The sequence below is a fragment of the Prionailurus bengalensis genome, chromosome A1 (genome assembly GCF_016509475.1).
Source record: "Prionailurus bengalensis isolate Pbe53 chromosome A1, Fcat_Pben_1.1_paternal_pri, whole genome shotgun sequence".
Lineage (NCBI taxonomy): Eukaryota > Metazoa > Chordata > Mammalia > Carnivora > Felidae > Prionailurus > Prionailurus bengalensis.
This window is the reverse complement of record NC_057343.1, coordinates 205,681,753-205,698,677: the sequence shown is the minus strand read 5'-3', so window position 1 is coordinate 205,698,677 and position 16,925 is coordinate 205,681,753. Positions and strand designations below refer to the sequence as shown.

The following is a 16,925-nucleotide window of genomic DNA, read 5'->3' as shown; positions in this document are numbered from 1 at the left end:
ATCAGAAAGGCCACGGGGCAAAGGCTGAGCAAAGGCTACCAGATGTGGCCAACTTGGAGCTTTTTCCTGGGTGTGAGTTCAGGTGTTAGATTCCAGTGGTGAGGAAGCAGCGTGGGGCAGTGGAAAGAACAGGGATTCAGAATCAGATGAATTTGTTTCAGGTCCTGGTTCAGTCCCTTCCTAGGCACTTACTCTTTGGTCCCTAGTTAGTTGCCTCAGCCATAATATAGAGACAATGATTCTTACCTTAGAATTGTTGGGAAAATGAGAAAAAACGTATACAAAGTATATGGCACATAGTAGCCACTCAATAAAGGGTAGCTATCATTGGTGCAACTCGATTTTTTTACTTAAATAAACTTACTTCGGAAGGAAATGTAATGTTATTTAAATAATGAAAAACCAACGTCACTTGCTATGAATAGAAGGTAATGGCAAAAACAGATATGATGCAAACAAATTTAAAAGATTTGTTATTTATTTATGTATTTGCCCAGCTTTATTGAGACATAATTGACATATAACATTGGGTAGGTTTAAAATATGCACCACAGTGATTTTATTATGTCTGTATGTATTGAAAAATGATTACCTCAGTAAGGTTATTTAAAACATCTGTCACCTCACGTAGTTAGGATTTTTTTGTGTATGGTGAGAACTTTTAAAATTTAGTCTCTTAGGAACTTCCACAAAGTTTTAAAGGAAAACCGCCAAGTAACAAAAAAGTAAAACATTCCAAAAACCGATCTGAGACTTTCTCTTTGCCTTAATTAGGAGAAGTCAAGAATAACTGAAGCAGGAATAGTGTTTTTATGCTGTGCATCAGTGCCATTTAAGGCGGTTTCCGTGCACAAAAATCATTTTGCGCCCCGTGAGTGTTACCGGCTCCACTTTGGGAAACACGGACCTCATCTAGCCCTCCCGCGTGTCCCAGAAGTGACACGGGTTCTTCCTGCAGCCTGCTTTCTGCCAGCCCTTCTCCCTGTTCAGACGGTGCCTAAGTGAGAGCCGTGTCATTAAGTAGCAGAAGGGCATGGAGTGAATATTGTGGAAAGACACTGGCTTTGGAATCAGTGAGACCTGGGTGGGATTATTATTCTTTTTACTTCTGTGTGACCCAGAACAAGTTACTTTATCATTCTGTGCAATTTTTTTTAATGTTTACCTATTTATTTTGAGGGGGCAGGGAGCATGAGCTGGGGAGAGGCAGAGAGAGAGGGAGAGAATCCCAAGCAGGCTTCTCGCTGTCAGTGCAGAGCCCGATGTGGGGCTCAGTCTCACAAACCGTGAGATCATGACCTGAACCGAAGTCGTGTGGGACACTTAACTGACCGAGCCACCCGGGCACCCCTGCGCCTCAATTTCTTCATGAGTAAAATTTAAAAATCTAACACACTGAATATCTACCATGTGCCTAGACAGAGCCACACTAACCATTCATCAGATGCTATTATTAGTCTGATTTCAAAAAAGTCTCTGTTCTTTAGGCCTGCCGAGTCACACATAGCTGGGTTCGTGGAACAGAAGCCTACTCAGATTAGTTCATGTGGGAATTCTGTGGGCCCACAGCAGGGAAGCAGAGCCGGGTCTCAAGATATCACACTCTCCATCTCTTCTTTCTCTGGGGCTCGTGGTTGCTCATTTCTGCTTCCCTTGATGAAAGTTGTGCCCCTCTATACTTCCTCCTGCAGAGTGGCTTTCTCTGCATGATTATCGGAAGACGCACGGCCACGAATGGTTGTTGCCAGTTCCACGTCTACACGATGTCCCAGCTTTATGACCCATCTCCATACCGCTAGTTTCATTCTATGACAGCTCAAATTTTGAGGAGAGAGAATGTGACTGCTCAGCCACCAACCGATGACAGGCCACCACTGGGTTCAAGGGCACGCCTGCATCGGGTCAGCTGCAGCCTCTAGGGCCACAGGTCCCACGGCTCTCTCAGCAGAGCCTGAGGTCCAAAGTAGTGTCTCTGAGAGGGGAGAGTAGAGAGCACAGCAAATCAACGGACACATCCGCCAGAGCCGATAAGCAGCTAAGCACAGAAATCAGCGCAAGCCCTTAGCAAGCAAGTGTCTAAGTCTGCAGACAGGCTGTTAAGTAAGGAGGGCAGAAGAAGACGCATGACAGCAACAACTGGCATTTACACGGTGACTTCCTGCTCAAATGCCGAAGGCTTCTCGTCTGTTGTATTACAAAATTAACTGAATTCTAGTTCCTTGAGTTTCAGAGAACACGGCATTTTTCTGCTGTGCAAGTTGGGTGCCTCAGTGGCCTCACTGACATGCTCTCCTCAGTGCTGACCCACCACCGAGTAGCCCTGTTGTCAAAGGTTCAGTGTCACCCTCCGGCTATGGGACATATGTGCAAAAGAGGGGGACGAAGGCCAAAAGCACAGGGAGTGGAAAAATCAGTTCAACAAGCAAGTTTGAACAACAGAAAACGTAATGGCAGGTAATTGAGCGACAGAAAAGGAAATCCTGGGCCTCACTGGTAGGCCCATCCTGTAACGGGCTCGTCCTGGCTCTGCGCCCGGCCTCTCTTGGGTGGTTCTGCCTTCGGTGGGCCCCCAGTCAGGAAGGAGCAGGAAGGTGAGAATGAAGGGAGCTGAGAGGTTGGGCGGGGTAGCAGGGGGAGCCCCCAGATGCAACGACAGGGAAGGCTCAGGAAAGAGGAGGGTGGTTCCAGTACTGGGAAGTGGAGTCTCAGGGATCCGAAGAACTGGCCTGAGGAAAGGAGGAGGGACATTTGGCCACCCTGAGCTGACTGGAAAAGAAAGAGAGAAGCAACGTTCCTTCCAAATCTTTACCTCTGAGAGAGGAAGGAGATTTACCAGCAAGTGGCTTAGAAAGCTTCGCTGGGAATTTCAAACAGCTGTCCCATTGCCCAGCCACATCAGATTGTACAATGTGGACAGTGATTGTGTAAGTATGGTCCCCATCAAAGCCAGCTGGCCTGGAATTGTTATCAGGCTTTCTAGGCAATGGGGACAGCCTGGACAAGACAATGGAGGAGATTCCCGGGAAAGCAGAGAGTTTCGGTGCTGGGGGAGGGCGGGGGGTGGGGCAGCTCCTAGGACAGTCGTTTTCAAAGGGCACCAGCTGTTTTGGATCTCTAGAAGGAAGGCTCCAGTGGAGGCCCCTGTTGGCTGGAGTTTATTTTTATAGCTAACAGCTTAGATTCCCTTGGGCCTTGCAAGCTGATAGGGCAGAGCTATGAGTCCCCTTTTAAGCTGATTAGAAATTTCTCAAAAGAGATGATGCACTCAGCCTCTGAATATTTTATGTTCCATCTGTTGTCACAAACAAAAGTAAATGAGGCCACGGGTGCCTGTCCCTTTCTCTGTTGCTGCCCCTCCTGACCTCTTCTTCCCTGGTCTTCCTGTGTGTTGCTCTAGTCTCATGTTTCTAGAACCCTTTCTTCTTTTCTCTCAATTTACGTATTCATCAGTTTATTCATGCCCCCTCGCCTTCCTTTTTAAAAATATAATAAACACTCCCGTACCGATATTTTGTTCTGGGCCTTACAGAGTCGAGTACAATATGGTGGTAGCCTATTAGGAACTCACGGTAGGTACTGGAGATGGGATATGACTGGAAGGTGTGGCCGCAGAGTAAGGTAAATGGGTGTGTTCAGCTGTGCTCAAGGGGAGCAGGAAAGGGTCATTGACCGGGACAGGCTTGCAGTAGGCCTAGAGGTTTATGAAGCGCATGGAGGTATGAGCTAGTGAGGGGAGTATTTGGAAATTTAAAAGGAATTCGGCAAGGGGGATGCCGAAGGTGACACAGGCAGGGACTAGATCATGGAGAGTCTTCCTGTGCATTTGGGTTTTGTCATTTAGGTGTTGGGGAGCCACCGGAGAGCTTTAAGCAAGCAATTAATACAAAGTGATTAATATGATCAACTTTCAGTGAGGAAAGCAAATTGAAGTTGGGGCATGACAAGAGTCAGGGAAGTCAGAAAAAGTATTAGTCTAATAGTCCAGATGAATGATGATGTCCTCTCAACTAAAGAAGTGACAGGAAGGATGGAGAGAAGGAGATGCATTTGAGAAATATTTCAGCATATTGGAAAACCCTGTGGTCAGTTGCATGGGTGAGAGCAGGAAGGGAGAAGAGGTATTGAAAGTGATCCCCAGGGTCCCATTTATTTAGCAACTCAGAAGTGGGTAGTGACTATAGAAAAAGAAGCAGATTTGAGGGGGAAGATTCGGAAGCACTGATTTGGGGGAACATGAAGGTCACGGAGTCTAACAGCCACCCTGGAGCCCGAGGGAAAGTAGGAGTGGGAAATAAAGAGTTGGGGCTTAACACATCCAGGGGGTAGCGAAAATCTTGGGTGTTCTGGTTACAGGCTCCTTGGTGTCATTGTATCATTTTGATCCTTAGAATTTCCCCACATGGGTTATAAATAGTAAACATTTGACTAAACATTCAACGAATATTTGGTAACTTAAGTTAGTATAAAACTCCTCATGAGAACCCAGTGGGGGCAGGGAAGAGATTTTAGAGGGAGCAATGCATGGCAGTACTCTCTGGTAAGTCCTCTCTGTTGTCACCTCCTGGCGGACAGGACTGGGGACTAACTCAGTCTAGAGTAAAGCTTCACAGAGAAGGCTCATGGATTTTAAAGAAATGATACCTCCCCTTGAACACATTCATTAAAACAGCAATTAATCGCTTCTCGGCCTTTTGGCTAAGATCAAGTGTAAAACAGCAATTAAAGCTTGTTTTCTTATTTTTTTTTTTCAACGTTTATTTATTTTTGGGACAGAGAGAGACAGAGCATGAACGGGGGAGGGGCAGAGAGAGAGGGAGACACAGAATCGGAAACAGGCTCCAGGCTCCGAGCCATCAGCCCAGAGCCTGACGCGGGGCTCGAACTCACGGACCGCGAGATCGTGACCTGGCTGAAGTCGGACGCTTAACCGACTGTGCCACCCAGGCGCCCCATTATTTTAAAAACGGTTTAAAGCGGTTTTGGTGAATCCATCCTAAATAGGTCCAATATTGGAAATACTGTAACCAAAAAATGCTCATTGCGGGTGTTATTTATCATGCAAAGGACTAGAAATCCCTTATGTGATCCAATGATATAAGAATTGCCAGGTAAATGAAAGCATATACACTGGATAGAAGGTTACACAGCCATTAAAAATCAGGATTAATGAAGAGTCTACAGTAACGTGGAAGGTGCATGGAACAGAATAGTCAATGAAAAAGCAAAGTGCCAAATTGAGTTTACTCTGTGATGATATTCCTCACCCTGGGTTCTTGTGAGGTTAGATCAGAGCATTCATTCCACAAATATTTGTTGAGCACCTGCTGTGTAACAGGTACTCTTCTAGGGACTGGGAATACAGCAGGGAACAAAATAGACAACAACATGGTGCTATGAAGCTTACATTCTACTGGGGAGAGACAGACAAAAATAAGTCAGGAAAATATTCATTATGTTACATAGTGGTGAGTGATAAAAAGAAAATCAAACAAAGGGGATAGGGAACAGAGAAGGCCACATTTTGGATACGTTGGCAGGGACAGCCTTACTGAGGGGGTGATCCCTGACCTGAAAGAAGGTCACCGCCCACAGATGTGGGGGAGAAGTGGTCATGCAGAGGGGGTAGCAAGCCTAAGGAGGGGGTGTGACTGTAGTACTCCGGAACGGCCAGAGGGATGAGGCCATGGGACAGCAGTGACCAGATCATGTGGGCTCATTATGTCATAGGAAGGACTCCGGCTTTTCCTCTGAGTGAAACTGGAGCCAAGCATAGAAGTGACACGATCTGGCTTATGCTTTAATAGGATCACCCTGGCTGCTCTGTTGAAAATAGACTGCGAGGGGTCAAAGGCAGAAAAGGAGAGATCAGGTAGGTGTCTGTGCCAGTTATCCAGGCAAGAGATTAGTGGTGGCTTGGAGCAGGAAGTTAGCAGTGGAATGCTGAGAAGTGGCTGGATTCCGGCTGTATCTAGTAGGGATCTGCTGACAGATTCAAAGTGGGGTGTAAGAGAAGAGTCAGATCCTCAAAGGTTTTGGTCCTGACAAGTGTAAGAATAGAGTTTCCGTTTACTGAAACTGGGGAGACTGTAGGAGGAGCGCGTCTGGGGGTGGGGGGAGGAGACCCAGAGTACGGAACATGTTGTGTCGTACGTACTTTTACACATCCATTACGCACACGTGTCGGGGCCTCACCCACGTCTCCAGGCACCTTACCACCTTGGTGCATGCAAGCCTAACCTTCACATGCCAGTCTCTCTATCTCTCTGCCTCTGGACTTTCTCTGGGTTCTGGAGCCTGCTCTTCCCGCAGGCATGGGAGGCCAGAAGGAGAGGGGAATTTACATCCCCCAGGAATGGGCAAAAACCAATTACTGGCAGTGGTTGATCCATAAATACACCAGCTCTTCTTGTGTTATCGAGGCACAGTAACTCAGCAGGATGACCGATAACTTGCTTAGTAACACATCATTTACTGGCCATCTTTCCTTTCCCATCTCGGTTCCTCATTCTTCTATCTGTATTTCCTGGGGTTATCTCCTTCGTAAACTACTTGCACCTGCATCCCTGCCTCGGACTCTGCTTCAGGCAGAATCCAAACTAAGACAACTAAGTGGAGAGGTCATGCAGGCAGACATGCTTCTGCATCTGGAATCACCAAGGAAATGGTTGTAGGGAGGGAGTCCAAGGACTGTGCCTCCAGGTAGCCAACACTCAGAGGCCACCGAGATGAAAAGGACACAGCAAAAGAGGCTTAGAAGTAGAAGAGGCAGGAGAAAAGACACATACCATGTGCATTCACTAATATGTGGAATCTAAAAAAAAAAACCAACAGACAGACTCTTAAATATAGAGAATAAGCTGGTGATTACCGGAGGCAGGGAGGGTGGGGGGAGGGTGGGTGAAATAGACAAAGGGGACTAAGAGGCACAAGCTTCCAGTTATAAAATAAATAAGTCACAGAGATGGAAAGCACAGCACAGGCGATATAGTCAATAATAGTGCAATAACGTTGCATGGTGACGGGTGGGGAGTACGTACCGAGGTGAGCGTTATGTGTGGAACTTGAATCACTATATGGTACACCAGAAACTAATATACCATCGTATGTCAGCTTCAATAAGAAAAAAAACAAACACAAGAAAGAGGGAAGAGAAATGCCATAGAAACCAAGTGATAAAGGTGTTTCAAGGAGAAGGGATAAAGCCTAAGAAATAACAATTGGTCTTAGCAAATTGGGAGTCATTGCTGACCCCGAGAGACCTCCAAAGTAAGGTGCACATTCCCTAGGGGATGCCCAAGATGATCACTGGATAAGGGAAGGCAATATTAGAATTTCCGGGGGCACCTGGGTGGCTCAGTCAGTTCAGCGGCTCACTCTTAATTTTGGCTCAGGTCATGGCCTCTCAGTTCGTGGGTTCAGGCTCCACACCGGGCTCTGTGTTGACAGCTCGGAGTCTGCTTGGGATTCTCTCTCTCCCTCTCTCTCTCTCTGCCCTTCCCCCATGCTCTCTCTCTCTCTCTCTCAAAACAAATAAATAAACTTGGAAAAAAGAATTTCCATTTATATTTATTTGTCATGATATCTTTTGAATTTCCATGATTATATATACATTCAAAATGTGTATATTAGTACACGTATATTATATATATATATATACACACATATATGTGCCCTCTCTGTGTATATATATATATATATATACACACACACACATATATATGTGCCCTCTCTGTGTGTATATATATATATACACACACATATATATGTGCCCTCTCTGTGTATATATATATATATATATATATACACAGAGAGGGCCACATTTATTTGAGATAAGTTGGCAGTGACAGCCTTCCTGAGGGGGTGATCACTGATCTGAAAGAAATAAGGTTGCTGCCCACAGATGGGGGGGGGGGGGAAGCAGTCATGCAGAGAGGGTAGCAAGCCTAAGGAGGGAGTGTAGTACTGTAGTTCCTGTAGTAGTCCAGGAACGGCCAGAGGGATGAGGCCAGGGGACAGCAGCCACCAGATCATGCGGGGTCATTATGTCATAGGAAGGACTCTGGCTTTTCCTCTGAGTGAAACTGGAGTAGTGCTCAAAAATATTTCATGGGTAAAGAAAGCCAATCAAAAGGTGTGTGGACCAATACCCCAAGGTATCAGGGCCTTTCCTGCTTCGAGATCTTCTTTCCTGTACATCCCACCCACTAGAACCTTCCCTCACTGCCTCTGCACTACCTTCCTCTAGCTGACACTTAGTCAGATTCCAGGGAAAGCACAGCCTCTTGCTTTTCACCCATATCACCTCCCGCACCTTTACCCTGCAAGCCTGCTGTGCCCAGCGTCTTCCACCTGCCTCTCCAGATCCACTCTCCGCCCCCCATTCTGCTCTCTGCCCCAGACTGTGTTATGTCTCCATAGTTCTCTGGGTTCCAGTTGGCTTTGGTCTCTTGCAGGGGATCAAAGGAACGAGAGGGAGGGCCTGATACCTATTCTCCCAGCCCCTGGCTCTGTGTCTGTAAAGACGACCTTAGATCCTCTCGTGGCAAATTTTTTACACCACCCTCTGTGTTCTAATATCGATTTTCTCCCCTTTTCCCTTTGGTCCTCCAGATATATTCTGCCTGGTTCACTTTAGGTTTAAAAATGTGAATTAGTTGCTGTCACTTAGCAATTGGAACGTTTGCATAAAAATTCAGAGGTCTGGCTTCTCTTGAAAAAAATCAGATGTGACAACACCGAGTCTCCGTGGCAAACAGCGACAACTGTCTGGAGTTGAGTTTGCACCAGGGCATGTCCTCCTCAGGACACCGTGGTCCCCACTGTTCCCGGTTGCTTTATGCAAGCTCGCCACCCTATCGCCACCCTGGCCTCTTGAGATATTCAAGTCTGCAAGTCCTAGCTTAAGGAATGTGTTGCCCACTACATGGGACCTGTGTCAGACTCCTGACTAGATTTGGAGAAAGGGGAGGATTACTCGAGTGTGTCCAGTCTCTCTCCCTCCTGCCAGCACCAGGAGAGTCCTCTCTCTGGGATCTCCCAACCCGCCAACCTGCTCCCAGGCCTATTCTTCTATCCGTTTCCCTCAGTGCAGCCCGAGTACTCATTCAGACACAGAAGTCAGATTATCCCTCTCCCGAGAACCGTGGACTGTCTTCCCGCTGTCCCACAGGCAGAGCCTATGTTTCTTAAGGCAGCCTCCAAAGCCCCGGATTTTCTCATCCCGCGTACCCCACTGGGCTCCCTTCATTCTCTGTGTCCAGCACAGTGGGCTCCCGCTCGAGTCCTCGAGCACACATGGTGTCCCTCTGTCCCTCGCCCGGGCCTGGCACACATGTGATCCCACAGCCACGTGCCTGGCCTCCCTCTCACCTCTCGGTCACGGCTCAAATGTCCTTTCCCAGGGAGGCCTTTCCATGCTCCACCCGCACCCCTTCGTCACACGTGCTGCACTTGTAATATGGGCTTTTTAAAAGTCTCTGTCCCTTGCTGAGCTGCAGGGACAGTGTCTTCCTCACTGCCTGGCACGTTGTGTCTGTGCTCACGGAACCCTTGTTGAAAGAGTGGATTTGGAGACCTCGCTCTCCTTGGAAGAGCAGTTTCTTTCACTTAGTGACAATCCAGGATACTGGGGCCTTTTTCATGTTTTCTATGATCATACATTTATGTTAGGAGACATGGCAATAATCTGATTCGACACCAAGTAGAGGAAACAGGTGGACAGGAGTGAGGCCCGGGGGGGATCCAGGGCACAGAGTTTAAGAAAGGCTTCCCTCGGGGCGCCTGGGTGGCTCAGTTGGTTGAGTGACTGACTTCGGCTCAGGTCATGATCTTGCAGTTTGTGAGTTCGAGCCCCGCGTCAGGCTCTGTGCTGACAGCTCGGAGCCTGCCGCCTGCTTCGGGTTCTGTGTCTCCCCCCCTCTCTGCCCCTCCCCTGCTCATGCTCTGTGTCTGTCTCTCAGTAATAAATAAACGTTAAAAAAATAATAATAGGGAGCGCCTGGGTGGCGCAGTCAGTTAAGCGTCCGACTTCAGCCAGGTCACGATCTCGTGGTCCATGAGTTCGAGCCCCGCGTCGGGCTCTGGGCTGATGGCTCGGAGCCTGGAGCCTGTTTCCGATTCTGTGTCTCCCTCTCTCTCTGCCCCTCCCCTGTTCATGCTCTGTCTCTCTCTGTCCCAAAAATAAATAAATGTTGAAAAAAAAATTAAAAAAAAATAATAATAATAAAAAAGGCCTCCCTCTCGCAGCTCCTCTCCTGCCTTATTCTGGTCCAGGCCCTGGGAGGGCAGCCTTTGCCAAGAGCCACTCAAATATAAAATAAAATTAAAAAATGGGGCACCTGGGTGGCTCAGTCAGTTAAACGTCAACTCCTGACTTCCGCTCAGGTCATGATCTCATGGTTCATGGGAATGTGTCGGGCTCTGTGCTGTTAATGCAGAGCCTGCTTTGGGATTCTCTCTCTCTCCCTCTCCCTCTGCCCCTCCCTTGCTTGCTCTCTCTCTCTTAAAATAAATAAATAAACTTTAAGAAATAAAAGAAAACAAAAAATAAAATAAGACTCGAATTGTGCTCAAAGGAGGTTTGTGACAGCAGCCTGACCTCACCGCGACCTGATTCTTGGGTGCCCGCAATGTGGGCGACCACATGCCTCTGCCTGCCACACAGCAAAGAGGATATGCACCCTAACAGGAGTCCGGGTCAGGTTCAGGGTCAGGATCAGGGAAGAGCGGCGGTGGGGGCTCTTCTGCAGCCGATCTGCCAGGTTAAAGGATGGGGCTCATCATTCCAGCTGTTAAAATAGCAACTCTACCTAACAGGCTACCCAAAACCAAGAGTTTCTGCTTCTGGTAAGCAGGTGGAGTGAATCTTACTCCTAAGGACGGAACAGTAGAAAAGACATGATGGGGGAGGCAGAAGGCCCGGACGGCTGGTAGTGGCAGTGCATCCCCAGGGCCGATTGCCCACTGAGGTGACACAAAACCCCAAGGGTTCTGCTCCGTTGTGACTCGCCTCCTTCTTCCCTAGTGTTGCCTCCTCTAGAGCAAGCATGACCTCAGAGACCAGAGAACCCTGCCCCTTTCCATTCCAGAATCCCCGAGGAGCTACTTTAATATACAAACAACACTCCTGTTTTTAACTAGCGGCATCTATTTTTGCGCCCACAGCCACTGTGCCCGACTTCTTCAAAGCAGTTGTGGGTCTCCAGGGACCCTGCAATCCTGTTTTCCCATTTACTTGCCTGGAAACTTCTTTCTTCCTAATACAAAATGTGGTCCAATTCGAACCAAAAAAAAAAAAAAAATGAATTGTTTTACTTTGGAGTAGATTCACTGTGTTCAAACATTAACCATTTTTATTATGCAATATATGTTAATTGTCTGATTAATTGTAGGAAAATTAGAGAATACAGATAAGTTAAAAAAAATTAACGGAAAGCCACCCGTGATCCCCCTATTAATAAAATAAGTATTCTAAACTTTTTGGTGAATAACTTGCCAGACTTTTTTCTATGCAAATGTGTATTTGTATTTTTTTTCTCACTTGTTCTGTATTGAACATCACCTCATGTCAATTAATAAAAATCAGCATCATTAATTTGACAGCTGCATGGTGTACCATTATAGAGATGGATGGACCACACTTCATTTTAGCTGTCTCTCTTGCTGGGTGCTGTTCCCAATGTCACCAAAGTCTTCTGACATAGGGAGTCTTGTGCCCATGTCAGATTATTTCTTTAAGGTTAATCGACCAAAATGGCTGGCTCAAAACATGCAGCCATGCTTAAGGCTCTCAATACATAACAGTAAACTGCAGTCCAGAGCCATCATACCAGCGAACCCTCCCGCCAGCCACATGTCACCCTGCCGGTCAGTCTCGTGCACCCCCTGACCTCTGCACAGACCTCTGTGTGGCCCATACTCTTACATTATATGCTTTGTGCTGCCAAAGTCAGATAAAACGTAGCCACGTGGGAAGAGGGAGGAGGGGGAGACAGACAAGGAATCAGCATCTATAGGCCGGTGTGCTGAGATTATCGTACGGAGAATACATGGAATTGACGTCCTGGGACTGGTTCTGAGGCTAGCCTTGAAGGGTAATCAGGAGTTACCTGAGTACAGAACAGGGAAGCAGTGACGAGCCAAGCAGAGGAAATGATCCAGATGGAGGAAAGGTCCCAGGCATGGATGTTCAGTCCCTTTTCAGGGAAAACAAACAGTTGTGTAACGTTGTGCATGGGGCTGTGGGGACTGTGGATGGGAGCGATGCAGGATGAGGCAGAAGAGGGGGGTTGGGTCTGATGGAGGAGGGGCTTTCTGGGCTAAGCAAAGAAACTTACACTTTACCCAGACAACTAGATAAAGATCATCAAACTGAAACTTCCTTGGAAGACAGGAGTCTTGGAAGTCCGGAAGTCCTAGAAGACAGGAAAACACACAAAAGCTGTGTGAGGAAAACTCACACCGATCCCAGGAATGAGCACTGTTGTGAGCTCAAGGAACTCCCGTCTGTCTGTCATCACCACTGACGAGCTCCAGGAGCTTGAGAACAGCCATTTAACCTCTGTGTCCAGTAAAACAAAGGGGCCCATGTGGGTTCCTCACACTTCTAGCTATCTATGCACCTGTGAACATGGGAGCATCATCTCTTTTTTTTTTTTTTTTTTTTCCAGAAAAGGTGGCCATTAAGATCCTGGACAAGACCAAGCTGGACCAGAAAACCCAAAGGCTACTGTCCCGTGAAATTTCCAGCATGGAAAGATTGCACCATCCCAACATCATCCGTCTGTATGAAGTGGTGGAGACCCTATCCAAGCTCCACTTGGTGATGGAGTATGCAGGGGGTGGGGAACTCTTTGGGAAAATCAGCACTGAAGGGAAACTCTCAGAGCCAGAAAGCAAGCTCATCTTCTCCCAGATTGTGTCTGCCGTGAAGCACATGGTGAGTGGGTGTGAGGGATGGAGTCTTGCCCCCACGCGGCCCACAGTGGGAGCGTGGGCTCCAGTTGGCCACTCTCCAAGCGTCCCCAGAGGCTTTGGGTCCTGCAAAAGGCAGACAGTAGTCCCTTCTGTGAGAGTCTAGACGAGATTACACTCTTTGCCCGCATCTCGTCACTGCCAGACAGCTGGCTCCACGCTGCTTCGGAGCCCTGTCTCCCTGCCTCTGTGTCTCTCTCCCCTCTTACCACGTCTCACATTCCAAATCCTCTCCACCCTTCATGATTCCGCTCAGTTTTGTCTCTCTCTGGAATTTTCTTCAATGTCACGTCAGCTCATACAGACCCTTCTTGCCTTTGGTGAATTCCTTCAGCTCTGGCTCCCTCTGTGCTCAGCTGGTTAGCATTTATTATGTCATTCTTACTTCAGTCCTCTGATCATTTCTTTAGGTAAATGTGGACTCCTAAAACACACACACACACACCGCTAGTTCCTCCCAGAACTGGTTCTGCTGTGCCTCTCCACCGTTGGCTGTTTTGCCCCCACACACTGAGGAGCCTGACACGTGGGCCTGACCACCATCTTTACGGCTCCATTAGTGTAGAAGTCTGGGCTGTCCTCTTTACCTAGTGCAGTCTCAGTACCGTTGGCAGAAAAGAGACACTCGTCTGGGGTCTATGTGAGGCGAGAGGCTATTTCTAGTTCATTCTTCTGACTGGATGCTGTGGAGGGAAGGCTGTCATCAGTGACCTCCTGGACAAATTACTAAGGGAAATTAGTGACCCAGGGACCCGAGATAGGCATTGGGAGGGAGAAGAGAAGGAAAAGGAAGTGAGTGAGAGAGAAAAGCCCAACCGTAATGGGGGTGGGTGCTTCAGATCTTCAGTTCCACCAGGTGTCATTTAAGTGGCCCCATGCTGTGATGAACTGTCCCAGGGCCAGGCAGTAAGCCAGACCGACATTGAGCAATGGAGCAGATGGGCAAAGAGTCTTCCACATCCTACTTGGAAAAGAAATTGAGTGGGAGAGCAGAGGGAACTCAGACTGAGGCCTCTGAAACTCCATGCCCTGACATTTCTCCCATCTGTCCAGTGGTGAGTCATGGACACAGATCCAGATTCCACTGAGCGTGTCCACTCTGGACTGGGACCTTGCTGAGCACTGCAAATACCGTACCACTGGCCACCCTCACAGCAATCTCATGAGGTGGCTCCCGGTATCTCGTTTTACACAGAAAGGAAACACTCATATTACGCTGCTGGGATCATTGAACCTAAAATTAACCCAGCCATCAGGCTCCAAAGCCCAGATTCTTACCCCAGGAAGCCCAGCAAAGTCACATTAAACCATCCCAAGAGCCCTCGGGACTAAGCAGGTCAGGGGTCTTCAAGGTTGTCTGTATGGATCCAGAATGCGAGAGTGGGGGTGGGGTACATGCTCACCACCCACAATGGGACTTGCTAGAACTTGCTGAATATAGCCTCTTTCCTTCTACTGAATTCTGGAGAGGAGCCCCCACAAAGGAGCAGGGTTGAAAAGTTGGGGAGGGCTCTAAGTCTCGTTGGTGTTGGCTCTAGTCAAGAGTTGCTCAGCCAGAAAAACTCATTCATGGCCTCAAACATGAAGGATTACCGTTTCGTTGTGTTTTGGAGCATGTAGTTTCAAAAGATCTAAGTTTCATTTCTGGCACTGATTCCTGAGTCACAAGTGTCAGACAGAGTCCAACCGTTGCCCCACGGAAGAACAGAACCTTTGGTCTGTTTGGGGGATGTGTGGGTGTCACGTCGGCTAAAGGGCATGGCCGGGCGGCCCTTGAGGCTTGCAATCTGAGTTAGGTTGACATCCGCTGAACTGGTTATTACTCCGTCATCTATCACTTCACTGTTTCAGAGCAACTGACACATTCGCTTCTGTTAGTATTATTCCTTGAAAATGATAGCTTTTCCCTGTGTCTTCTTCCACAGCATGAGAAACAAATTATTCATAGAGACCTGAAAGCAGAAAATGTGTTTTATACCAGTAATACTTGTGTGAAGGTGGGTGATTTTGGATTCAGCACAGTAAGTAAAAAAGGCGACATGCTCAACACTTTCTGCGGGTCGCCTCCCTACGCGGCGCCCGAGCTTTTCCGAGACGAGCATTATGTCGGCATTTATGTGGACATCTGGGCCTTGGGGGTGCTTCTGTACTTCATGGTGACCGGCACCATGCCGTTTCGGGCAGAGACCGTGGCCAAGCTGAAGAAGAGCATCCTGGAGGGCGCATACAGCGTGCCTCCGCACGTGTCCGAGCCCTGCCTCCGCCTCATCCGGGGCGTCCTTCAGCCCGTACCCACTGACAGGCACGGCATCGATTCCATCATGAGCAATGAGTGGATGCAAGGGGTGCCGTACCCCACCCCTCTGGAGCCTTTCCAACTGGATCCCAAACATTTGTCTGAAACCAGCACCCTCAAGGAAGAAGAAAACGAGGTCAAAAGCACTTTAGAACACTTGGGTATTACAGAAGAGCACATTCGAAACAACCAAGGGAGAGATGCCCGAAGCTCCATTACAGGGGTCTATCGGATCATTTTACATAGAGTCCAAAGAAAAAAGGCTTTGGAAAGTGTCCCGATAATGATACTACCAGACCCGAAAGAAAGGGACCTGAAGAAAGGGTCCCGTGTCTATAGAGGCATAAGACACACATCTAAGTTTTGTTCAATTTTATAAATTGCGTTAACTGCTGATAATTAACCAAGAGCATTGTTGCTGCTTTTAAATTTTTTCATGGACAACTTGGGTGGAGACATTTTTGTAATTTTTAAATAAATTTAAATTTAAGATCTGCATTTCCCCTCCCGAAAAGCCTAGATTTGCTTTCTTGTTCTTCAACTCTAGCATTCATTCATTTATTTAATCAAGAAATATTTCTGCCAGGAACTGTTTAAGGTGCCGAGGAAAGAGCAAAGAATGACACAGGCCCCGGCCCCTCCCCTCCTGTTCAGGATATTCTAGTGCCGGACAAAGGCACCGACAAAGACATTTTTTACAGAAAATATGTCAGATAGTGATAGATGCTTTAAAGAGAATGCAAATAGGGTGATGTGATATTAGAGGTTTGCTACCTTGGATGGGACCATTAGGAGAGGATACTTGGAGTAGTCTGAGATCTGAATAGGAAGCAGCAGTGACCCTTGGAAAGCAGGCCAAGAGCATTCCAGGCAGCTACGGGTTCAAGACTGGGTTCCTCCCAAACAAAGCCTAGGACAGAGGCTCCATGTAGAATAGTTTCTTTGGGAAATGATCCTGGAGAGGAGAGAGGGGCAGGGGAGAGAAACAGGAAAAGCCAACACAGACTGGCCAGAGCTATGGGTGGTCGGCACTCAGTCCTGCAGGACGCTCTGAGGAGCCTTATGGAACACATCTCAGGTGTCTGCCTAGGGCACAAATGGAGAAACATTTACCCATCACCTCCTGTTCACCACTAGTCAAGAGTGGTCCCATGGTGTCACCTGCCCTGCATCCCCAGAATTTGCTGTGTGTAAGTACCCCTGGAGCATGCTTTGGAAGAACATTTGCAGATTATGATGTGTGAGTGCCAGATGAGTTCCTGGTGCTTCCCATGACATAGTGTCAGAGAAGCCCCGGAGGTGGCCAGGGTCAGGTGACAAGATACGATCAAGTAGGACCTGCGTAAGGTTGTTCAAACTTGCATGGAAACAGTCACAGCCTCAGTGGCTGGAGGGAGAAGCGTGGCTGGAAGGATCTGATGGGCACATAGCTGCTACCTGGCACACACACCACCCCAGGCTCTGCCCCGACCCACCCTCTGTTAAATCCAAGTCACTGCTGGCACTCCATGCAGGAGGAGTTACAACAGTGGTTCTCAGGTCCGGTGCATCAGAATCTCCTGGAGGCTTTGTTAAAACAGACCGTGAGAACCCACCCCCAGAGTTTTGATTCAGCACATCTGGGGCGGGGCCCAAGAACCTGCATTTCTAACAAGTT

General features: G+C 47.9%; 1 protein-coding gene and 1 pseudogene across 1 annotated transcript in view; both read left to right on the top strand.

Annotated features, from left to right (window-relative positions):
• NIM1K (NIM1 serine/threonine protein kinase) overlaps positions 1–15,776 on the top strand; it is a 66,192-nt gene extending 50,416 nt beyond the window's left edge. The window contains exons 3-4 of the mRNA XM_043599056.1: positions 12,669–12,937; positions 14,898–15,776. Of these exons, the coding sequence (XP_043454991.1) occupies positions 12,669–12,937; positions 14,898–15,647 (1,019 nt within the window). The 3' untranslated portion in view covers positions 15,648–15,776. The remainder of the gene's footprint in view (positions 1–12,668; positions 12,938–14,897) is intronic.
• LOC122496954 lies at positions 4,676–4,756 on the top strand (annotated as a pseudogene).
• Positions 15,777–16,925: the final 1,149 nt, after the last annotated feature.